At 47.0% G+C, this 25,706-nt stretch overlaps 1 protein-coding gene across 8 annotated transcripts in view; it reads left to right on the forward strand.

The window, feature by feature from the left end:
• Positions 1 to 25,706, forward strand: part of ZNF346 (zinc finger protein 346) — a 58,456-nt gene that overhangs the window by 25,927 nt on the left and 6,823 nt on the right. For 2 of the 8 annotated variants that reach the window (XM_019027943.4, XM_055386335.2), the window contains 3 exons: positions 3,173 to 3,406; positions 14,489 to 14,582; positions 16,935 to 18,408. In XM_019027943.4, the coding sequence (XP_018883488.2) occupies positions 3,173 to 3,406; positions 14,489 to 14,582; positions 16,935 to 17,022 (416 nt within the window). In that variant the 3' untranslated portion in view covers positions 17,023 to 18,408. Of the gene's footprint in view, positions 1 to 3,172; positions 3,407 to 14,488; positions 14,583 to 16,934; positions 18,409 to 25,706 lie in introns of those variants that run through there. The other 6 variants (XM_004043069.5, XM_019027945.4, XM_019027944.4 and 3 more) reach the window with 4 other exon arrangements.

Below are 25,706 nucleotides of genomic sequence, written 5' to 3' on the forward strand. Positions count from 1 at the left end.
CGCCTAGACTGGAGTGCAGTGGTGCAACCTTGACTCACTGCAACCTCCACCCTCTGGGTTCAAGCAATTCTCTTGACTCAGCCTCCTGAGTAGCTGGGACTACCGGCACCCACCACCATGCCCAGTTAATTTTTGCATTTTTAATAGAGACAGGGTTTCAACATATTGGTCAGGCTGGTCTTGAATTCCTGACCTCAGGTGATCCACCCACCTCAGCCTCCCAAAGTTCTGGGATTACAGACATGAGCCACCGTGCCCGGCCAGTTTTGTATTTTTAGTAGAGATGGGGTTTCACCATGTTGGTCAGGCTGGTCTCAAACTCCTGACCTCAGGTGATTCACCCGCTTCTGCCTCCCAAAGTGCTGGGATTACAGACGTGAGCCACCGCACCTGGCCATACAATTGCCTTCTATATGTTTTTTATTTAATATGACATTTGTATTTCCCCATGTTATTAAAAAATTCTTTATAAGCATTTTTAGTGACTGCATCGTACTACATTTAATATTCGTCTAATGCTGAACATTTAATCTCCCCACCCCCCACTTTTTGGTGTTACAGATAACACTACAGTGAACATCTCTGTAGAACACTTTATTACATTTCAGGTTATTTTCTGAGAACAGACTCTATATCCCTCATTTTATTGGATGCGCATTAAATGGTTCTTCTAGACTTACTTACACTTTCACTTCTGATGCTTCTGTTCAGTATCTCAAAGAATGACCGTTCTCTCTTAACAAGCATTATACCTCTTTTCTGATGTTAAAAATCTACATTCATTACAGAAAAGTTGGGAAATAGTAGGCCGGGTGCTCACGCCTGTAATTCCAGCACTTTGGGAGGCTGAGGCGGGTGGATCACCTGAGGTCAGGAGTTTGAGACCAGCCTGACCAACATGGAGAAACCCCGTCTCTACTAAAAATACAAAATTAGCTGGGCATGGTGGCGCATGCCTGTAATCCCATCTACTTCGGAGACTGAAGCAGAAGAATCGCTTGAACCCCAGAGGCAGAGGTTGCAGTGAGTCAAGATCGTGCCATTGCACTCCAGCCTGGGCAACAAGAGCAAAACTCCATCTCAAAAAGAAAAAAAAGAAAGGAAAAGTCGGAAAATAGTGAAACACACTCTACTCTCTGTGCTTTTGATCTTTTTTCCATGCTGTCACCTATGCGTTTGTTGTTGTTCTATAAAATTGAGGACATAAGAAGCAGATTGATGTGTAACTTGTTTTTTTTCTTTTTTTTCTTTTTTTTTTTTTTTTGAGACAGAATTTCACTCTTTTAACTCAGAGTGGAGTGCAATGGCGCAATCTCAGCTTACTGCAGCCTCCGCCCACCTGTTCAAGCAGTTCTCCTGCCTCAGCCTCCTGAGTAGCTGGGATTACAGGCATGCACTACCACACCCGGCTAATTTTGTATTTTTTTTAGTAGAGACTGAGTTTCACCATGTTGGCCAGGCTGGTCTCAGAACTCCTGAGTCAGATCATCTGCCTGCCTCAACCTCCCAAAGTGCTGGGATTACAGGCACGAGCCATTGCGCCTGGCCTGTAACTTGCTTTTTTTTACACTCAACACCACAAACAGAATATTTTCTCGTATTATAAAATATTCTACAACATGTACATTACTTTTTTGATGACTTGCTGAAACAAAATCAACAAGCAGAGAAACTGAAATTCCCTATACTAGAAAAACCATTGTGGGAAAGGCCAGCAAATTTCTTCTGGCTTGCCCAAAATCCTCAAAACTTCCCCAGTTGAAGTAATACAGGTATGGAAGAGCATCTGAGACATATCATCTGTGAGTCCTGCTGAGCCCCATCCGTCTTCCACCACTGGTGGGGGCTTCTGGGCCCCACATTTTTAAAGCAGTAGTTGCTAGGTTGACACCATTTCAGCCACATGGACTTGTTAGTGAGTCGTGGCATCCACTTTATGAGGCAGCAGCGCAGCCTAGAGTCAACATCAAGCCATATGTTGATGCACAAGAGGCTCACATGTATGCCTACACCAGGCTCTGATTCACTGAATTCATTGGCCAGAATCAGGGATGTTTTCTGAAGGCGAAAGTAAGAGCTGTAGCCTTCAGGTCTTCTTGCCATACTCTGGCAGCCTGGCATAGCAAAGAGAGCACAGGCTTTAGGGTCACAGACCTGGCTTCACTCACTGGCTGGGTCACCTTGGGCAAGCCACTTCACTCATCTGAGCCTCAGTTTTTCTGAATAATGTGGCAAAGTGATACCTACCTCATTGGGGTAGTTCTGAGGACCAAAGGAGAAAATATATGTAGAAAACACATCACTAATTTTTTTTTTTTTTTTTGAGGTGGAGTTTCGCTCTTGTCGCCCAGGCTGGAGTGCAATGGCGCAGTCTCGGCTCGCTGCAACCTCCGCCTCCCGGGTTGATGTGATTCTCCTACCTCAGCCTCCCGAGTAGCTGGGATTACAGGCACATGTCACCATGCCCAGCTAATTTTTGTATTTTTAGGAGAGACAGGGTTTCACCATGTTGGCCAGGATGGTCTCAATCTCTTGACCTCGTGATCCGCCTGCCTTGGCCTCCTGAAGTGCTGGGATTACAGATGTGAGGAGAACGCATAACTAAATGTTAATGGTCCTCTTTTCTCTCTACTCAGCCTATAATATGCAATGTAGCCTAAAAGGCATCCCTAGTATGGTTACCTTTTCTGAATGACCTTGTATGAGCTCCAGGAACTCAAGCCTCAATTTCTATATCTGTGCATTGGTTCCCAGCTCTGCAACTGTATTACTTTAAGGATGAGAATAAAACTCCCAAACTTTGTGTCCCACTTGCTGTGAAGTTCTGGGAAATACTGAGGTATCCCTGCAAGAGTGCAAGTATGCATCTCTAGTCTATTGTAATTTGGCAACTTGATAGGAGAAGTTCAGGGCCTCCTAAGAATATGAGAACCATCAGGATTTGTGGGCTTAAAGTAGTTAAAGCTGCTGAATGAAATAGCCAGTCTTTGGGCTCCCTCAAATCTTCCCAGGTTTCCCAATTAGAGAATGCATTCACCTGTGTGATTCACACAGGCAGTGCCACATCTGCAGTAGGATTAACTGGTGTCACAGCCCTTTCTATTCAGCATACTCAAAAGCCTGACACCTTCTGGGTTTTTTCATTGTTTCTGTTTGAACTCTCTCACCGCAGCTCTGTCGAAACGCCTTATAAATCCTTTCCTTGTGGCCTCCACCTTAGCCTTGCACCAGAATAGAGAGATGATAGACCCAGACAAGTTCTGCAGCCTCTGCCATGCAACTTTCAACGACCCTGTCATGGCTCAACAACATTATGTGGGCAAGAAACACAGAAAACAGGAGACCAAGCTCAAACTAATGGCACGCTATGGGCGGCTGGCGGACCCTGCTGTCACTGACTTTCCAGGTGAGGGGGCCTAGCTCACACCCAGAGCTGGACCAGGGTTTGGCCACTGGGGCTCCCCGGACCAGCTGACGTTGTGCTTTTCCTCCTTAGGTCTTGTAAGTAGGGTTTGCGAACTCAGATGGCTACAGAAGCCAGATGAGAAATTAAAATGAGAGCCAGGAAGGGGATATGGTCAGCTGAAGAGTGAATGCCATTCCTACTCAGCTGTTACCATATCTTTCAGGTTTTCTTTTCTTTTTTTTTTTTTTTTTTTGAGACAGAGTCTTGCTCTGTCACCCAGGCTGGAGTGCAGTGGCGCGATCTCGGCTCACTGCAAGCTCCGCCTCCCAGGTTCATGCCATCCTTCTGCCTCAGCCTCCTGAGTAGCTGGGACTACAGGCTCCTGACACCATGCCCAGCTAATTTTTTTGTATTTTTAGTAGAGACGGGGTTTCACCATGTTAGCCAGGATGGTCTCGATCTCCTGACCTTGTGATCCGCCCACCTCGGCCTCCCAAAGTGCTAGAATTACAGGCGTGAGCCACCGCGCCCAGCCCTCTTTCAGGTTTTCAAAAGACTCTGGAAAGCCAGATTTATATAGAAATCCCTCTGTTTTTGTTTTTGCGTTTGTGTTTTTTGAGACGGAGTCTCCCTCTGTCACCCAGGCTGGAGTGCAGCGGTGCAATCTCAGCTCACTGCAGCCTCCACCTCCTGGGTTCAAGCGATTTTCCTGCATCAGCCTCCCAAGTAGCTGGGGCTACAGGCACACACCACCACGCCCAGCTAATTTTTGTATTTTTAGTAGAGACAAGGTTTCACCATGTTGGGCAGGATGGTCTCGATTTCCTGACCTCGTGATCCGTCCGCCTCGGCCTCCCATAGTGCTGGGATTACAGGCGTGAACCACTGCACCCAGCCCCTCTGATTTTTAAATGTGTAACTAAATTTAAAAATTTTTAAGCCCAGCCAGGCATAGTGGCTTATGCTGTAATCCAAACACTTTGGGATGCCAAGGTAGGAGGATCACTTGAGCCCAAGAGTTCAAGACCAGCCTGGCCAACATGGTGAGATCCCATCTCTACTAAAAATTTTAAATATTAGCTGGGCATGGTGGCGCATGTCTGTAGTCCCAGCACCTTGGGAAGGCTGAGGTGGGAGGATAAGTTGAGCCCAGGAGGTCAAGGCTAAAGTGAGATATGATTGTGCCACTGCATTCCAACCTGAGTGAGAGTGAGAACATGTATCAAAAAAACAATTTTTTTTTTTTTTTTGAGACAGTCTCACTCTGTCTCCCAGGCTGGAGTACAGTGACACCATCTCACCTCACTGCAACATCTGCCTCCTGTGTTCAAGCGATTCTTATGCCTCAGCCTCCTGAGTAGCTGGGATTACAGTTATGTGCCACCCCGCATGGCTAATTTCCGGCTAATTTTTTTTGTATTTTTAGTAGAGACAAGAGTTTCACCATGTTGGCCAGGTTGGTCTCGAACTCCTGACCTCAAGTGATCCACCCGCCATGGCCTCCCAAAGTGGTGGGATTAGAGGCATTAGCCACCAAGCCCAGCCAAAAAAAAAACTATTTTTAAACCCTGTGTAAGTCAGACCTGTCTGCAAACCAGATTTGGGCCAAGGACCCTTAGCGGATTAGATCAGAATCTCATGTTCTGATAGTTCTTACTTTATACCTCCACAAAGGTGAACCCCTGAGAGAGAAAAGGTTGCTTCCTATCAGCAGAATTTAGACCCCTACATTAAAGTTTTGCCTCCCCCATTCTTTGGTTGTGGTTATGTTAAGGAGATACTGGTACCAAGAAAAACTACTAAAACTATACGTACACATGGTCCCCAACTTCCTGTGGTTCAGCTTTATGATTTTTTTCAACTTTACGATGGTGTGAAAGCAATAGATGTTGAGTAGAAACTGTACTTCTCTTGCACTGCTAGGCAGCAATTGGTAATAAGTTTATCTAGATGTAACCCCACTGTAAGTCAAGGAACATCTGTAGAGCGAGAGAAAGCATGGAAATCTTCTGCTGACTTGCAGGATCCATTCACCACTCATTGGTAAAGGATGAATTCCTTGTTTTTACCTTTTTTTTTTTTTAAGAGGGTCTCTTGCTGGATGCAGTGGCTCACGCCTATAATCCCAACACTTTGGGAGGCCAAGGCAGGTGGATCATAAGGTCAAGAGAGCAAGACCGTTCTGGCCAATATGGTGAAACCCAATCTCTACTAAAAATACAAGAATTAGCTGGACGTGGTGACACACGCCTATAGTCCCAGCTACTTAGGAGGCTGAGGCAGGAGAATTGCTTGAACCCGGGAAGTGGAGGTTGTAGTGATCCAAGATCACGCCACTGCACTCCAGCCCGGCAAAAGAGCAGCAAGACTTTGTCTCAAAAAAAAAAAAAACAGGGTCTCTGTAAGTTGCCTAAGCTGGTCATGAGCTCTTGGGTTCAAGTCATCCTTCTACCTTGGCCGCCCAAAGGGCTGTGATTACAGGCATGAGCCGTTACACCCAGCCTGCTGTTATCAAGTATGCATTTAAGTCTTGCCCAAAGTATTTGTGTATTTTGGTACTTTTAATGCTGTTTTAAAATGAACATTCCTTAAAGTTGACTGGACCATTTCTAATACATTAAGGGTAATTTAAAAAGACCTGGAAGAAATTCAGTTTTCATGAATATTATACTGTTAAGAGAGGGAAAAAAATATCGACCTTGATGAGTTTTTCTTACATGTGTTTGCTATGAATTCATTGGGAGAAAATATTTGCTGCCTTTTTACTGTACATTCCAACTGTATTCTTAAAACATTTCAAAATCTATGTATATTTTAACATTTTGTGACATACTAACATGCTTTTAGAATATACTAGTCCATGCCTAATCCATAGGGGATACGTTTCAAAACCCCCCATGGATGCCTGAAATGGTGGATAATACCAAACCCTCTATATACTGTGTTTTTCTCTCTGAGAACCAACATGGCTAAGGCACTGATGAGCAGATAGCATATACAATGTGGTGAACAAAGGGATGATTGACATCCTAAACAGGGTAGAATGGGATAGCTTGAGATTTCATCATGCTACTCAGAATAGCCAGCACTTTAAAAAACTTATGAATTGTTTACTTCTGGAATTTTTTTTTTTTTTTTTTTTTGAGATAGGGTCTTCTCTGTCACACAGGCTGGAGTGCAGTGCACAATTATGGCTCACTGCAGTCGTGACCTCCCAGACTCAAGCATTCCTCCCACCTCAGCCTCCCAAATTGCTTAACCACAGGTGTGTGCCACCACACCTGGCTACTTTTTTATTTTTTGTAGAGCTAGAGTCTCGCCATGTTGCCTAGGCTGGTCTTGAATTCCTGGGCTCAAGCGATCCACCCACCTTGGCCTCCCAAAGTGCTGGGATTACAGACATGAGCCACCATGCCCAATCTGGCTATTTTTTATTTTTTATTTATTTTTTATTTATTTATTTTTTTGAGATGGACTTTCGCTCTTGTTGCCCAGGCTGGAGTGCAGCAGTGCCATCTCAGCTCACTGGAACTTCCGCCTTCCAGTTTCAAGCAATTCTCCTGACTCAGCCTCCCGTGTAGCTGGGATTACAGGTGCCCACGACCATGCCCGGCTAATTTTTTTTATTTTTAGTAGAGACAGGGTTTCACCATGTTGGCCAGGCTGGTCTTGAACTCCTGACCTTGTGATCCACACAGCTCAGCCTCCCAAAGTGCTGGGATTACAGGCGTGAGCCCCCGTGCCTGGCCGGCATTTTTTATTTCATATTTTTGGACTGCAGTTGACCACAGATAACGGAAACCATAGAAAGCAAATCTGCAGATGTTGAGTGGGGAGTGGTGGTGGGGCTACTGTAATGATTGCATAGTATAATCTATTACTCCAGAACAGAAAGACCTCAAGTGAACTTAACTAATTCAATTTACTTAGATTTCTGGGTAAAAACTGATTCTATAAATTAAGAAATAGTAGGTTCTTTATGGTAAAGATACCTTTCTGAAAAGTAAAAAATTGTATTGAAATTTTACTAATATGTAGATTTTGCTACATATTACTATTATATATTACATTTACAAATATGTAGGTTTTTTGTGTTTTTTTTTTTGAGACAGAGTCTCATTCTGTCACCCAGGCTGGAGTGCAATGGTGCAATCTCGGCTCACCACGACCTCTGCCTCCTGGGTTCAAGCAATTCTCCTGCCTCAGCCTCCTGAGTAGCTGGGATTATAGACACCCACCACCAAACTCGGCTAATTTTTGTGTTTTTAGTAGAGATGGGGTTTCATCATGTTGGCCAGGCTGGTCTCAAACTACTGACCTCAGGTGATCCACCTGCCTCGGCCTCCCAAAGTGCTGGGCTTACAGGCGCGAACCCACCACACTCGGCCCTAATATGTAGATTTTTTTGAGACTTCATATAGCTATCTCTGAAATTTTGGGCACTAAAAGAACTTGAGAAAGTTACTTCATAAATGTGTGGAAACTGGAAATTGACTCTATATCTTTGGTAATAAAGGGGTAATGTCAGTATTTTCAACATCCTGGTGTCCAGTCTAGAAAGACTTGGTAGGAGAAAAATATTAGGCTTCTCCAAAGGTTCTGTTTCTGTTTTCTTAACATAAATTTGGCCTTATTGAGTCCCTTTTAATTTGAACCGGCAAAGTATCTCCCCCTGCCTCAGAAATAACTTATTGATTAAAATAGAAAACTAGGGCCAGGCACAGTGGCTCACGCCTGTAATCCCAGCATTTTAGGAGGCCAAGATAGGTGGATCACTTGAGGTCGGGAGTTCGAGACCAGCCTGGCCAAGATGGCAAAACCCCATCTCTACTAAAAATACAAAAATTGGCCGGGTGCGGTGGCTCACACCTCTAATCCCAGCACTTTGGGAGGCCGAGGCAGGCAGATCACCTGAGGTCGGGAGCTAGAGACCAGTCTGACCAACATGGAGAAACCCCGTCTCTATTAAAAATACAAAACTAGCCAGGCATGGTGGCATGCACCCGTAATCGCAGCTACTCTGAAGACTGAGGCACGAGAATCACTTGAACCCAGGAGGAGGAGGTTACAGTGAGCCGAGATCGTGTCACTGCACTCCAGCCTGGGCAAAAAAGCCAGACTCCATCTCAAAAAAAAAGAAAAAAATTAGCCGGGCGTGGTGGCATGCGCTTGTAGTCCCAGCTACTCAGGAGGCTGAGTCAGGAGAATCTCTTGAACCTGGTTGCAGTGAGCTGAGATCACACCACTGCACTGGGCGACAGAGCAAGGCTCCATCTCAAAAAAAAAAAAAATCTAAAAAGCCAGGAAACAACAGGTGCTGGAGAGGTTGTACAGAAATAGGAACACTTTTACACTGTTGGTGGGACTGTAAACTAGTTCAACCATTGTGGAAGACAGTGTGGCGATTCCTCAAGGATCTAGAACTAGAAATACCATTTGACCCAGCCATCCCATTACTGGGTATATACCCAAAGGATTATAAATCATACAGCTATAAAGACACATGTATGTTTATTGCAGCACTATTCACAATAGCAAAGACTTGGAACCAACCCAAATGTCCATCAGTGATAGACTGGATTAAGAAATTGTGGCACATACACACCATGAAATACTATGCAGCCATAAAAAAGGATGGGTTCATGTCCTTTGTAGGGACGTGGATGAAGCTAGAAACCATCACTCTGAGCAAACTATCACAAGGACAGAAAACCAAACACTGCATGTTCTCACTCACAGGTGGGAATTGAACAATGAGAACACTTGGACACAGGGTGGGGAACATCACACACCCAGGCCTGTCATGGGGTTGGGGGAGGGGGGAGGGATAGCATTAGGAGATATACCTAATGTAAATGACTAGTTAATGGGTGCAGCACACCAACATGGTACATGTATACGTGTGTAACAAACCTACACGTTGTGCACATGTACCCTAGAACTTAAAGTATAATAAAATAAATTAAAAATAAAAATAAAAAATAAGAAATTATTACTGAATGGAATATTCATTTTATGCTAGTTATTTCAAGTTTTTAAATACATAGAGGAACGTATTATAGAAAGACCTCTGTGGCTGGGTGTGATGGCTCACGCCTGTAATCTCAGCACTTTGGGAGGCCGAGGCGGGTGGATCATCTGAGGTCAGGAGTCTGAGACTGGCCTGGCCAAACTGGTGAAACCCCATCTCCACTAAAAATACAAAAAATTAGCCAGGTGTGGTGGTGGGCGCCTGTAATCCCAGCAGGAGAATCACTTGAACCCGGGAGGCGGCAGTTGCAGTGAACTGAGATCGCACTATTGCACTACACCGTGGGTGACAAAAGTGAAACTCTGTCTCAAAAAAAAAAAAGACCTGTGTCTCTTTTTCTTTTAAGTTTTGTTTTTTCTCTTTTTTTGGTCCTTATGTAGAACAAATAAAGACTCTAAAACTAAGTTGTATATTATCAATTAGAGATGCAGGTGGCAATCAAGCCAAATAACATGACTTTAATATCCAGTGTTCTCAGCCGGGCACGGTGGCTCACACCTGTAATCCCAGCACTTTGGGAGGCCAAGGTGAGTGGATCATTTGAGGTCAGGAGTTCAACACCAGCCTGGTCAACATGGCAAAACCCTGTCTCTACTAAAAATACAAAAAAAATTAGCTGGGCGTGGTGGTGTGCACCTGTAATCCCAGCTACTCAGGATGCTGAGGCAGGAGAATCGCTTAAGCCTGGGAGGCGGAGATTGTGGTGAGCCAAGATTGTGCCACTGCACTCCAGTCTGGGCGACGGGGTGAGACCCTGTCTCAAAAAAAAAAAAGAAAGAAAAATCAGGTGTTCTACACCTTCACTCTGAGGTCATAGATTTTCTTATTGAGACAGAGTTTTGCTCTTATTGCCCAGGCTGGAGTGCAATGGCGCAATCTCGGCTTACTGCAACCTCCACCTCCTGGGTTCAAGCAATTCTCCTGCCTCAGCCTCCCGAGTAGCTGGGATTATAGGCATGCACCACCACGGCCGGCTAATTTTGTATTTTTAGTAGAGACGGGGTTTCACCATGTTGGCCATGCTGGTCTCAGACTCCTGACCTCAGGTGATGTGGCCGCCTCAGCCTCCCAGAGTGCTGGGATTACAGGCATGAGCCACCATGCCCAGCCTGAGGTCATAGATTTTCAAGAGGACTTGGATTTGAAGAATATCGATACTTTTTTTATTTCAAAAAAAAAATAGCTGGGCGCGGTGGCTCACGCCTGTAATTCCAGCACTTTGGGAGGCTGAGGCAGGCGGATCACCTGAGGTCAGGATTTCAAGACCAGCCTCAACATGGAGAAACCCCGTCTCTACTAAAAATACAAAATTAGCCGGGCGTAGTGGTGCATGCCTATAATCTCAGCTACTCAGGAGGCTGAGGCAAGAGAATTGCTTGAACCTGGGAGGCGGAGGTTGCAGTGAGCCGAGATCACACCATTGCACTCCAGCCTGGGCAACAAAAGCGAAACTCCATCTCAAAAATATAAAATAAAATAAAATAACTAGGCAGAGAGGCAGGGGTATTAGATCCCCTTTTGATAGGAATATATACATTATAATTTTAATCTCCACATGTTCCTATAGATATGATTTTGACCACAAATAAAGAAGTTGAGACCCACAGTGAATGGTTCAAGCTTATACAGCTGATAAGCCCTTGATGTTAATAAATGTTGATATCACTGTGGGTCTTTAGCTCTGTGTGGCTCCAAACCTTACACTCCTCCCACCTGCCTCCAGCTCTCAGCATACTTGGCAGGAGGCTCTCCAAGTGTAGGATGTCTAGCAGAGGCACTGAGCCCCACTCTGTCACCCTTGTTACAGAGGTGGGCTGTTGACCTAGAATATGCAGGTAATGACTTCAGCTGACAAGGATTCTACCTTAGCAAAGAATTCAGTTGTTTTTGTTTTTGTAGAGACAGGGTTTCACCAGGTTGGCTAGGCTGGCCTGGAACTCCTGGCCTCAAGTGATCCACCCGCCTCGCCCTCCCAAAGTGCTGGGATTACAGGCATGAGCCACTGTGCCCGGCCTATTTAGGTTTGTTAACAGCTTGACTTCTCCCTGCTGGCTTCGTTCAAGGCCATTCATTCATTTAGTTCATTCATTTAGTCAAGTCACCTAACACTTACTGATAGGTGTTATAGTCCAGGGTTTGGGCTAGGTACTCTCACATTTAATTACCTGATTTAATCCTGACAATAACTGTTGAACAACTTTGATTATCCCCATTTTGCAGATGAGGATATTAAAACCAGAAAGGTGAAGTGATTTTCCAGGGTTCCACACTAAAGAGTGGCAGAGCCAGAGCCCACATTGAAACCCAATGTAGTTCTGTGTTGGATCCAGAGAATAGTTCCTGAGGGTCCCTGACAAGTGTCTCATGGCAAGTATGGATCTACTGTAAGATTACCCAGGGTATCCAAATCCCACCAGGGGCAAATGCATCATCTACCATGCAGATCAAATAAGCCTTAGAGTGGTTTTATACTCCAGGCTTGTGTTTCTCTCATATTCACCCAAGAAGGCCAGAACTAAAACCTACATAGCATTCAGGCAAATCCTTCTTGCCCCCAGAGCATTGAATGTCCCCTCCAGGTTACTGAAATCCTCCTCTGCTTCACCCCATTACTTTCCCTAATTAGGGTCTTATCTCCCACTCAGTAGAGCTGCTTTCTGAGCCCCATGCTGGTCCCCCAGTTTCTTCAGCTTTTATATACAGGACAAGTTTTCAAGTCTTACTAAATTCATATATAGTCAATAAGTATTTATTGGACTTTTACCTAATATGTGCCAGGCATTGTGGTAAATATGTAGTAAACAAGACAGGTATTGTCTGTGTTCTTATGGAGCTTACAGTCTAGCAGAGAAGACAGGCATTGAGCAAATACAACTGTGACAAACTTCAGAAAAAAAGACAAATGCAAGACTGTGGGCACATAAAATGAGAGGAGATAAAATGGGGGAGCAGGGATCAAGAAAGGCACCCCAGAGGGCAAGTAGGATAGTATGGGACGTAGTGACGCGGAGGACATGAGCAGGTGTCCACGCATGGCTTTGTGGGTCATGTTAGGGCGGCGGGCCTTCACCCTGAGAGCACTGGGACTGGGAAGCCGCTGCCAGTTTGAGCTTTACGGGCGGATCATCCTGGTTCCAGTGTGAGGAGGTTTGGAGCCTGGGCAACATGGCACAACCCCACCTCTACAAAAAAAAGAAAATACAAAAATTACCCAGGTGTGGCCGGGCATGGCGGCTCACACCTATAATCCCAGCACTTTAGGAGGTCGAGGTGGGTGGATCACGAGGTCAGGAGTTCGAGACCAGCCTGGCCGACAAGGTGAAACCCCATCTCTACTAAAACTACAAAAATTAGCCGGGCGTGGTGGTGCGCGCCTGTAATGCCAGCTACTCGAGAGGCTGAGGCAGGAGAATCGCCTGAACCCAGGAGGCGGAGGTGCCTCCACTGCACTCCAGCCTGGGTGACAGAATGAGACTCCATCTCAAAAAAATCAAAAATAAGTTGTGGGGCTGGGCACAGTGGCTCACACCTGTAATCCCAGCACTTTGGGAGGAGACCAAGGCGGGCAGATCACCTGAGGTCAGGAGTTTGAGACCAGCCTGGCCAACATAGTGAAACCCTGTCTCTACTAAAAATAGAAAAATTAGGCATGGTGGCGCGCACCAGTAGTCCCAGCTACTCGGGAGGCTGAGGCAGGAGAATCGCTTGAACCCAGGAGGCAGAGGTTGCAGGGAGCAGAGATCACGCCATTGCACTCCAGCCTGGGTAACAAGAGCGAAACTCCATCTCTAAATAAATAAGTTGTGGGCTGGGCGTGGTGGCTCACGCCTGTAATCCCAGCACTTTGGGAGGCCGAGGCGGGCGGATCATGAAGTCAGGAGATCAAGACCATCCTGGCTAACATGGTGAAACCCCGTCTCTACTAAAAATACAAAAAAAATTAGTTAGGTGTGGTGGCAGGCGCCTGTAGTCCCAGTTACTCAGGAGGCTGAGGGAGGAGAATGACGTGAACCCGGGAGGCGGAGCTTGCCGCGAGCCAAGATCGCACCACTGCACTCCAGCCTGGGCGACAGAGCAAGACTCTGTCTCAAAAAAAAATAAGTTGCGGTATAATTGGTTTGAGAGTAAGAAAAGCTAAGGATCAGGCCGGGTGCGGTAGCTCATGCCTATAATCCCAGCGCTTTGGGAGGCCTAGACGGATGGATCACGAGGTCAAGAGAGAGAGACCATCATGGCCGACATGATAAAACACTGTCTCTACCAAAAATACAAAAATTAGCTGGGTGTGGTGGCACACGCCTGTAGTTCCAGCTACTTGGGAGGCTGAGGCAGGAGAATCCCTCGAACCCGGGAGGCAGAGGTTGCAGTGAGCCAAGATCGCGCCACTGCACTCCAGCCTGGCCACAGAGGGAGACTCCGTCTCAAAAAAAAAAAAAAAAAAGAGAGAAGAAAAGGATCAGAAGAAAGGAAAGGATCTAGCTAAGATCACCTGAAAGCAGAACCAGCAGTTCAGTTCCCTATCCTGGCTCCTCCCTCACTACCAGACCATGTGGGAAAAGCCACTTTGTCATTGGAGCAGCCCTGAGATAGGGTCTATGATTCCCAGGGTAGAAAGACAGATTGATTATCATAACCAGCGTTCTCATTAATTACTGTTACTGCAAGCCCTAGGAGAGTGGCGCCTTCCCAGAGATCTCTCAGTGAAGGACATCCTTAATGAGGCCACTTAGCACAGTCAAGGTAGAAAAGACAGACCAAATGTCACCTCTCTGTTCTGTCATTCTTTTATCACTCAGCAGACAGCTAGTCTGGGCCAGGCTCTATGCTGGGACGAGGGACACAGGAATGAGGATCTTCCCAACCCCAGGAAACACATAGGCACACAGTCTGTGCCTCCTTAGCACTGTGGCCTCTGGGTTCTCATCAGGGCCAGCAACCTCACCTCGTCTCACCTGTCCATCCTTAGAAGGGCATTTGTACACTCTGAAAAGCAACGGTCTTCAGGTTCCTTCTTTCTGGATTACTAAGATCTTGACTTTGATGTGTTTCAGCTGGAAAGGGCTACCCCTGCAAAACATGTAAGATAGTGCTGAACTCCATAGAACAGTACCAAGCTCATGTCAGCGGCTTCAAACACAAGAACCAGTAAGTAACCATTTTTTGAAATTCTAGGATCCATAGCAGGAGCTCAGGACTTCTGCATCAGAACAAAGCCAGGTAGTTCTCGGCTGAAATGGAATCCTGGCAGCCTTTTTTCAGTGAACAGAAGATGAATCATGTAGCAGGAACAAGTGTCTCCTCTATATGTATTTCTCCACCAGCTTCTGCCCAGCCTTTAGACCTGTTGGACTCAAGGGTTTAATAGAGAAGCATACATGATTTCCTTGGTGGGACCCTAAGAACACTGGCTGTCCTAGTCTGTAGCACTCTGACTGGGGAGGTGCTTTTCCACTGGCCTGGAGACCCTCTCCTTTTCTGGCAGGAGTTCCCTCTATAGGTCATTATCAAATATGACCAGGCCCTCTCATTCCTTAATCAAATATATATTGAGCATCTTCTGAATGATGGCCAAGACAGACCCAGTCTCTGCTCTCCTGACCTTACAGCCTGGTGGGAGGAAACAGACTAAGCAAGTAAACAACCAATAATCAGATTGTGATAAGGGTTTTGAAGGAACCAGGTGAACAGAGAGTTACCTGTTCATGGTAATCTTGGAAGTGACTAACATTCATTGAGCCCCTCTTCTGTTGCAGGCCATATGTCAAGCAGATTTTCTCAGATAATCCTTCCAACCCTGAGAGGAAGAGATAATTATTCCCATTTTATACATATAGACAACCAGCATTCAAAGTGGTGATGTGAATGAAGCAAGGTCATGATTCAAACTGAAGCCTGTCTGGCTCACAGCATGCTCTCCCAAGGCGTCAGGCTCAGAAGTAGGCTATGGCACCACTGATATGAAGAGAATAGGGCCTGGCCTGGAGGGCCCACATGGTTCTGTCCCTTCCTCTCCGAAGGGAAACGTGTGGTATGAGCAGTGTGCCACAGCATAACGTGTTTTTTTTTTTTAGTAGAGATGGGGTTTCACCATGTTGGCCAGGCTGGTCTCAAACTCCTGAGCTCAAGTGATCCACCTGCCTCGGCCTCCCAAAGTGCTGGGATTACAGGCGTGAGCCACTGCACCTGGCCCCAGCATAACCTTCTGAGATAGGTAGAAGAATTCCCATTTTACAGACAAGGAAACTGAGTTTCAGGCAGGCAAGCTGCCGAAATGATTGCTTTGACTTTCGTCATTGATTTTGCTTTGCTGATTGAGCTGAATGATTTAAAGGTGGTAGAAACACAGAGTATTGGTGTAAAAAATGTCCTTCTCTCTGCTCTGCCTGGAGTCTCCTCTCTCACACTGTAGCAGATCATCCTCTTTACCTGTGAATATGTTTTTTACTTTGGGGGACTCTTAGGTATAGACTTGAGTTGCCCCAGCAACTCAGCCCCACAGTGTTTCAGCATACATACCTCCCTTGCAGCCTGGCTGATGGCAGTTACAGTAGACAACCTGAAGCCAACCAGAGCCCCTCCCTGGGGCTACCCACACCTGAAATTGCCAGTGTTCTTCGCTGTTCTCTTGCTAAACTTTCCAGCAGTGTGACCTTGGGCAAGTCAATAAGTCTGTAATTCTCCCAACATGGGCAATGTAGTGAGACCCCATCTACAAAAAATAAAGTTAGCCAGGTGTGGCGGCGCACGCCTGTAGTCCCAACTACTTGACAGGCTGAAGTGGGAGAATAGCTTGAGCCCAGGAGTTGGAGTGAGCCATGAGTTGCAGTGAGCTATGATGGCACCACTGTTCTCCAGTCTGGGTGCCTGAGTGAGATCCTGTCTCAAAATTTTAAAAAAGCCTCTAGTTCTGTAAGAATAAAGCTATAATTTGTTGAATACCTGATTCAGTCTCATTAAATTTCTCAACAAAAGGTCTGAAATTAGGATACCCCCTCCCAAACCCATCTTTTACAACCAAAGAAAGCCTAATTATCAGATAGGTTAATTGACTTCCCCAAGGTCACTTAGTTACTTGGAGTTAGACCTAGGATTCAAGCCTGTTGGACTTCGAAGCCCATTCATTTTACTCTGCCACTACCAAATGGAATGAGTTTTTATAGGGCCCTGTAGGCAGTGGTTTGGTATAGTGAAAAGGCATTGGCTACAGTCCTGAACCTACCACTTAAAAACATACTTTGGGCCAGCCACTTAAACTTTCTGAACTTTAGTTTCCTTGTATGTAAAATGAGGGTGCTGTTTCTCACCTTGCAGAATTGCCATGAGGATGGAATGATGGAAGCTAAGCATCCAGCATTCTGCCAGCCCACAGTGGACCTCAGTGAAGGAAAGGTGTCCTGTCTATTACTCCAAGGCCCTGGAAGGGCAGTGCTATCATTGCAATAGGCCAGTACAGCTGCCACACACTGACCCTCTTCCTTTGTTCCTTCTCAAATACAGGTCACCAAAAACAGTGGCATCATCCCTGGGCCAGATTCCAATGCAAAGGCAACCCATTCAGAAAGACTCAACCACCTTGGAAGACTAGAGGTGATTCTGCCCAGCATCCCATATTGGACCAGCCATGAGCCAGCTTCCCGTGACTGCTCAGCCCTTGGCTCCCTCTTGCTCGTTGTTCTCACCAGGAAAGTACACGGGCCTGAGGCAGGATTGGGCCACAGACAGCCTCTCATTGGTCCAGGCTAATTCACTCCTGCTGCTCCCCTTTGGCAGGGGTCCTGTAGGTCATGACAGGGGAGGCAAGGGTATTGAGAGACTCGGGGTCTCGTGGGGTGGTAGTTTGGAGGGTGGCTTTCCCCATTCCCCAACCCCTCTGGGCCTTAGGTGCTGAGGCCCCTGCCACCTGTCTTTCCTCTAAAGGTGAGTTTTGGGCCAGTTCTGGGCCAGTTCTTGCAACTAAAGAGCAGAGATCTCTCTGGGCCCTAGACATTTCCAGCAAAACCTGGAACTTTTATGCCAAACCTGGGCCAGGGCAGGAAACAGAGGAAATGGCTGCAACATGGGAGCTTGGAGCTAATACGACACTCTGCCTTCCCCCAGAAGGTGCAGGCTTTCCTGAGTCTTAGACCAGATATGGCCAGTTGCGCAGGTTTCTGCCAACTGTGAAATATCCTCCTGGAGCAGTGACACAATCTTGGCGGAGCATTGCTACCCCCGCTGCCCCCTCCACAGTTCCTGAATGGTGCTAAGGATCTGCAGCAGTTGGCAACGAGCTGGGGCTGGGGGCGGCCTCTATGTCCACTGAGATCATAGGACACTCCAATGGGGATGGGACCTTTCCCCTCCTCCATCAGAGGTGCTCTGACCCAAGGTTACATGGGAAAGTGCCCCACATGCAAGTCTCCCTGAGGGTTCTGCCCCTAAAGGCAGACTGCCTCATGCCCGCTAGCTGTGAGGTTCATTGCTACCCTCGGCCCTACTAGCCCTCTCTTCCCCCTTGTGCAGCAGACCACCTTGCCCAGGTTGCTGTGGTGCTAGCCTTCCCCATCATCCACCAGGCGATTTCTGGGTCCCAGGGAAAGAAAGAGAGAGCTGATGCAGGTTTCTACAGTGAGGAACAGGTGTTTCCCAGGCCCCACACCCAGATTTCTCTATCTTTGCTGTGTTTTATGGCCTGGGACTGAGTCCACAGGGATAGATTTTTCCTTGTAACCTTGAGGCAAGAATTTCAAGGAGTGTCACCATCAGAGGCTTCTCTTCATTGTGTCAAAGAAGCCCCTAGCTGCTCTCGTGGCCTCCTTCCCCCACTCCCTATCCCTTCACCTGTGAAATGCCTTTGCTTTGCATATTGTGTGTGGATGTGTGTGTGTGTGTGTGTGTATGTGTGTGCTTCTGTGTGTGCCTAATGCTCTGTCTCTTGGTCACTGAAGCATCCAAATAAAGAATTTCCCTCATGGGCCAGACTACAACTTAACAGACCTAGGGTTTTGAGCCATATTGCCATTGGATCTAGTATGTCTGTCTTGACCCCTCACCCCCACCCCATTCAGACCTCAGTAGTCCCCAGTAGTCACTTTAGGAGTTGGGACAGAGTCAAGCACCCTGTGAAAGTCTCCCTTGAGTTCAGGTGCCCTGAACTCAGTACAGCCTCATCTTATCCACCACCTTCTCCTGCTTCTCCTGTCACATAGGGCCTCATGAAGGTCTTTAAAGGGTTTAAGCTGGGGATCTGCTTTATGTTTGAGAGAATTGTTCTGGCTGTTATGTAAAGGAATGCAGGGAGGGGCAGGAAAGGAGACAAGGAGGCCAGTATGGAAACTGTGTCCAGTATGGCTTTCCAGGCTAATCACTTAGGGCAGAGACCCAGCCTTATTCATCTCTACTTCCTGATGTCCATAGTGGTGTGTCATGAAGTTTTATTGAATGAACAAATGAGGTGTATGAGGAGAGATGGTTTTCTCCTGCTCAGCTTTTACACAGTGATAGGTTTGTTCCATGGGACTTATCATAGGCCTGGTGATTCTTGAAAGAGCATTTTTCATGACTCAAAAATGAGCTGAGAAGGAGTGTTATGGCCAGGTGCAGCGGCATGCACCTATAGTCCCAGCTGCTCAGGAGGCTAAGGCAGAAAGACCATTCAAGCCCATGAGTTCCAGCCTGAAGTATGCTATGATCATGCCTGTGAGTAACCACTGCACTCCAGCCAGGGCAACATAACAAGACTCTATCTAAAAAAAAAAAAAAAAGTATAAAAATAAATTTGAAGGCTGGGCGCCATGGCTCACGCCTGTAATCCAAGCACTTTGAGAGGCCAAGGCAGGTGGATAACCTGAGGTCAGAAGTTCGAGACCAGCCTGGCCAACATGATGGCAAAACCCCGTCTCTATAAAAAATACGAAAACCAGCTGGGCATGGTGGCACACATCTGTAGTCCCAGCTACTCGGGAGGCTGAGGCAAGAGAATTGCTTGAACCCGGGAGGCGGAGGGTCGCATTGAGCCAAGATCGTGCCACTGCACTCCAGCCTAGGTGACAGACTCCTGTCTCAAAATAAATAAATAATAAATTTTAAAAGAAGATAGCTGGGTGTGGTGGTGCATTCCTGTAGTCCTGGCTACCTGGAAGGGTGAGGCAGGAGGATCGCTTTAACCATGAGTTCAAGGCAGCAGTGAGCTATGATTATGCCACTGTACTCCAGTCTGGACAACAGAGCAAGACCCTGTCTCTAAAAATAATAATTTTTAAAATTTAAAAAAAGAAAGGAATGTTATGGCCTCAAGAGCTCTTTGTCCATCCTTTACTGTAGACAGCCAGATTTGAGGAAGGGGCCCAGGCAGCCTCAGCTCCCATTCAGTGCCACTCAGCCCCTGCTCCTGGTCAGCTGTGAAAGGCTCTACACAGCCCTAAGGGAGGTTCTCAGCTTCCCATGATCAGACTGCCTCAGCAATTCCCCAGAGTCCTTCTAAGCCACCTAGTATGTCAGATTCAGCCCCATCTACCAAGCAAGGAAATGAAGGGCAGGGGGTGAGTGGGCTATCATACCGTGAGCCTCCGGCCTGCAAGACCACTTTGTAGTCCCTACCAGCTGTGTGGCCAGCCCTGTTGGTAAAGGGACCTAGAGATGAACACTTTCTTGCCCTTAGGGGTTCACACACAGTCAAAGATCATGATGACAATGATAAGAATGCCCAGGATGCAGGAGCTGACTCAGCCAAGGGCATGAAAAAGCTGGAGAGGTTGGAAAGCTAGCATTTCATCTGCATAACAACCTTTGAGCTAAGAGTTGATATTCCATATAGAGAAGGAGGCCAGGCAGGGTGGCTCACACCTGTAATCCCAGCACTTTGGGAGGCCAAGGCGGGTGTATCACTTGCGGCCGGGAGTTCAAGACCATCCTGGCCAACGTGGTGAAATCCCATCTCTACAAAAAATAAAAAATAAATAAAAACCATGGAGAGAAGGAACAAGGCTGAAAAAGGTATCATGATTTGCCCAAGGTCTTGCCTCTAAGAAATGACAAAATGGAGAGTAGAATCCAGTTCTCTAGACTTCCTCTGGAACCCTTTATGAGTGAGGACCAGAGTACCTCCCACATGGCCCCTGCAGCCTGCCTCACCCATCTCCTGCCAGTGCCATGGTCTCACAGGGTGAGCAGCCACTCAGGGCAGGGGCAGCACCCACAAAACAGATGAGACAAGGCTCAATGTTTATATTCCAAGTCCCTCCATTTTTCTCATAATTTTGTCCATTCCCATGATCCCAGTGTAGTAGACTCTAATTATTAAAGTGTTAGAAACCCAAATCAAAGCGATTAGCTAAAAAGGTGAATGTATTGATTCACTTAATGAAAAATCCACGTACAATGATAGCTGGACCCAGACTTGGAGATGGTCTCATCAGGAAGAATTTTCTATCCCTCTGCTTTCCTCTGTGTGCCCTCTCTCAGGCAGGCTCTCTCCAAGAGGTGCCAAGGTGGCCACTGGCAGCCCCAGGCTTCTATCCTGATACTTTAGTAACAACAGTGGAAAGAACACCTTTCTCCACTAGTTCCAACAAAATATCTGGGATTGCCTCAACTGGTTTAGTCCTGTTCTCATCCCTGAATTAATCATTGTGGCTAGGGGAAAAGGCACTCTGATTTGGGGCCTGGGTCATGTGCCTAAAGCTGAGTCAGCTCCACCTAAAACATTGAGAGGGAGTGATACAACCCCAAAAGAAGAAGGTTGTAGGGCTCTTTCCAGATTAAGGGGGAATGGATGCAGGGGGAGGGGGACAAAAACAACTGTGCACTATACCCAGAAATTGTTTAACTGTTTCCTTTTTTTCTCTAACTTTTTGAGGTACACCATACATTCAGTAATGTGCACCAATTTTAGACTTCAGTTTGATGAATCCTCACTTACATGTATACATTGGGGCAGTCACCCTCCAGATCAAGATACAGAACATTGCCAGGTCCCTAAAACATTCCCTCTTTTCCCCTCCTAGTCAGTATCCCCCAGAAGTAACCACTATTTTGACCTCGATCATTATAGATTAGTTTTGCTTGCTCTTGAGTTTTATAAAAATGGAATCATACATTTTGCACAATATTAGTTTGTGGAATTCACCCATGTTACTGTATGTCTCAGAAGTTCAGTTTTTTTTTTTCAGCCAGGCGCAGTGGCTCATGCCTGTAATCCCAGCGCTTTGGGAGGCCGAGGCGGGCGCATCACTTGAGGTCAGGAGTTCGAGACCAGCCTAGCCAACATGGTAAAACCCTGTCTCTACTAAAAATACAAAAATTAGCTGGTCGTGGTGGTGGATGCCTGTAATCTCAGCTGCTCGGGAGGCCGAGGCAGGAGAATCGCTTGAACCTGGGAGGCGGAGGTTGCAAGTGAGCTGAGATCGTGCCACTGCACTCCAGCCTAGGTGACGTAGTAAGACTCTGTCTCAAAAAAAAAAAACAAGTTGAGTTTTTTCATGCTGTGTAGTGGTCCTTTATTTGAATATAGCACAATTTAGCCATCCTACTTTTTTGTTTTTGTTTTTGAGATGTTCTCACTCTGGCCCCCAGGCTGGAATGCAGTGGTGCCATCAAGACTCACTGCAGCCTCGATCTCCTGGGCTCAAATGATCCTCCCACCTCAGCCTCCCAAGTAGCTGAGACTACAGGCACATGCCACCACACCAGCTAATTTTTTCTATTTTTTGTAGAGATGGAGTCTCACTCTGTTGCCCAGGCTGGTCTCAAACTCCTGGGCTCAAGTGATCCTCCCGCCTCAGCCTCCCAAGTAGCTGGGACTACAGGCACATGCCACCATGCCAGCTAGTTTTTTGTATTTTTTGTAGGGATGGGGTCTCACCCTGTTGCCCAGGCTGGTCTCAAACTCCTGGGCTCATGCGATCCACCCGCCTCAGCCTCCCAAAGTGCTGGGATTACAAGCGTGAGCCACCACGCCTGGCCCAGCCATCCTGTTGAGGGACAACTGGGTTGTTTCTAGTTTGGGGGTATCATAAATAAAACTGCTGTGAAGGATTTTGTACATGCTGCTTGGTACACATGTTCACTCATCTACTCAGGCGTGGAATCATAGAGTAGGCATATGTTTAGCTTGTCTAGACACTGCCAAACAGTTTTCCAAAGTGGCTCTATTGACTTACATCCTCACCAGCAGTGTGTGGGAGCTCCAGCAGCTCCACGTCTTGGTTAGCACTTGGTGTTGTCAGATTTTTTAATATTGGCCATTCTGGTGGTACCCAGGAATTTGAATCCATAGTTCCTGACTTGAAATCAGGGCCCCTCTTACTCTTAGCATGCTCAAGACAGGTTTGAATTTTGTAGCCTCGAATGGCCTCAGAAATCAATACCCAGGACCCACAATACAGCAGGCAAGCATGTGAGGGAGCCCCTGCTCATGGCTCCAGTGCCTAGGGAGGGTCTCAGAGAGGCATCAGCTCTGGAGAGGCAGTCTAGTGTAGTGGCGAGAACTCAGGTTCTGGGAAGCAAGCAGCTAAGGTTCAGATCCCAGCTCTGCCATCGCAAAGCTGCCTCGGGGTGGAACATTAGTACCTACCTCACAGGGTGATTGTGAGAATTAAAAGAATAGATGGATATGAAATAATAGTGCCTTACACACGATAAATGCTATATAAATGATAGCTGCTGCTCTTTCTATTGTTGACCTGAAGTAAGCCCTGAGTCCCCCTGGAGCAGGGGTAAGGCCACAAGCAGATGGCATCTGGCATAGCCCCATGTAATAAGATTCAGCAATTTGGTCTGACTGAGGCGGGGGGAAAAGTAGCATAGTGGCTAGAAGTGATTCTTTACTGGGGTCCAGCGAAAAGTCACCCTCCACTACTGGGGAGCCCCTGCTTATCCCAGGCCCAAGGCTCTTTGGCCAGTGACACTACTGAGGTGTCACACCTGAGGGGAAGAAATGGAATCATGCATGAAATGGAACCAAGAGGAAGTGGAAGCATACTCTTAGCCCAGAGCTAGATGCAAAGCAGCTGTTTGAATATAACAACCCACCAGTGCAGACACAGATCTAGACATGTACCTGTATAGCAGCCAATGAGGGGTGGCATGAGGGACAAGGGCCTGGGATTCAGGAGCCCTAAGTGTTGGTCTGAGCACTGCCACCAGCTATATGTGACCCAAGGCCTTGATACTGTCTTGTGAAGTGGAAGTTAGAAGAAATCACAGTTCCCAGCTCAAATCCTAAAGAAGTAGCAATGAACAGGTAGAGTTTCCTCCCAGAGCCCTAAGCCAGGTGTGGTGCACGTGCCTGCAATCCCATCTGCTCGGGAGGCTGAGGCAGGAGGATCGCTTGAGCCCAGGAGTTCAAGTCCAGCCTGGGCAACATAATGGGAGCCTCTTTAAAAAAAAAAGAAAGAAAGAAAAAAGGGGCCAGGTGCCAGGCGCCGTGGCTCACACCTGTAATCCCAGCACTTTGGGAGGCTGAGGTGGGCGGATCACAAGGTTAGGAGATCGAGACCATCCTGGCTAACACGGTGAAACCCCATCTCTACTAAAAATACAAAAAATTAGCTGGTCATAGTGGCAGGTGCCTGTAGTCCCAGCTACCGGGAGGCTGAGGCAGGAGAATGGCATGAACCCGGGAGGCGGAGCTTGCAGTGAGCTGAGATCGTGCCACTGCACTCCAGCCTGGGCGACAGAGCGAGACTCTGTCTCAAAAAAAAAAAAAAGAAGAAGAAGAAAAAGCCCTTCCTTCCCTCACAGCAGCCCCTGCCAGATGAGCTGTCCCCACCCCCAAACCAGATGCTCTGATGAGCAGTCACTAGTGTAAAATACAATAGGAAGAACACTTTCTCCCTCTGACCATCCATCCACCTAACCTCACCTCTCTGCCCTGTGCAAAGCCCTATTACAGAGACAGGGCAGACCCGTCCCTGGCCTGTCTCTCCCAAGCTTACTGTTCATGTATGCTGCTTCATCTGTCTAGGAATATCAGAACGCAGTTCTGTAAATGTTCAACTCTTCAGTGCAATGACCCCATTAGCCACTAGGTGGAGTCAGCTTCTTTTTTCTAGCAAGGTAGACCAGCCCTGGGACTTTACTGTTTGATTTAATGGGAAGAGAACAGGGTGACTTCACGAGCCCCTGTATATGCTATTTCAGTTAACCCTCAGGACAACTGGCAAAGACTTGATTTCACAGGAGAAAGTCGGGGACAAAGTCTTGCAGATCTTACACAACCAAGAAGTAGCCTTGGAGAGAGATTTGATCTTAGCACTTCTGCTCATTCCCAAGGCCGATTTCCCCTTCCCTCAGGACATTTCCCTCAGGAGGCCCTCTCTGTTTGAGGGCTGTAACTTAGTCACCTGTCTAGAAGTACACCTGATGTCAGGCCAGCTCCACAGCCCTTCTTTTCCTTTTCTCCTTTGGGTGACAAACCTGCTCCATTCTCAGATCCTGTGGTTCCGAGGGACTGGCCCTGCTCTCTGATTCCAGGAGTGAGCCTGTGACCCGACTGAGTAATCACAGTCATAGTCTTCAGCTGTTAGTGTCCAGCATGTAAGGACAGCCTGCTTCAGAACTAAGCCAACACAGAGGAGGCCGGGCTCGGTGGCTCACACCTGTAATGCCAGTACTTTGGGAGGCCAAAGCAGGCAGATTACTTGAAGTCAGGAGTTCAAGGCCAGCTGGCCGACATGATGAAACCCCGTCTCTACTAAAAATACAAAAATTAGTCAGGCGTGGTGGCGCACGTCTGTAGTCCCAGCTACTCAGGAGGCTGAGGCAGGAGTATTGCTTGAACCCGTGAGGCGGAGGTTGCAGTGAGCTGAGATCACACCACTGTACTCCAGATAAGGAGAGACTCATTTCTGATGACTACCTGGATCCAACTATGCCTGAAGCTGATATCCCCCAGGACTTTTTAGTTACGACTTTTCTTTAAGTCAGTTGAGTTTCTATCACTTGCAACCAAGATTTCTGCCTAATACTTGCTCCAGCTCCCCTTGTCAACCTGGGGACCTCCACTCATTCAGAGATCACTGGCCCCCAAGGCCAAGTTGGCTGCCCTTTGTGTTCCCAGATGCCCTGTGTTCCCCTCTAGCATAGCCCTTAATATGCTGTGTTACGATGATCTAATTCCCTGTCTCTTCTTTTAGACCAGAAACTGCTTGAGGGCAGAAATTGGGTCTTATGATACTGCATCCCTGGTCCCTAGCATAGGACTGTGCTTATGTTTTAATAACTGCTTGTGATTGAATACATTAATGAATAAATGAATAAAAATGGGTATGGTCTGGTAGGGACCATTGC

Source organism: Gorilla gorilla, chromosome 4, assembly GCF_029281585.2.
Source record: "Gorilla gorilla gorilla isolate KB3781 chromosome 4, NHGRI_mGorGor1-v2.1_pri, whole genome shotgun sequence".
Classification (NCBI taxonomy): domain Eukaryota; kingdom Metazoa; phylum Chordata; class Mammalia; order Primates; family Hominidae; genus Gorilla; species Gorilla gorilla.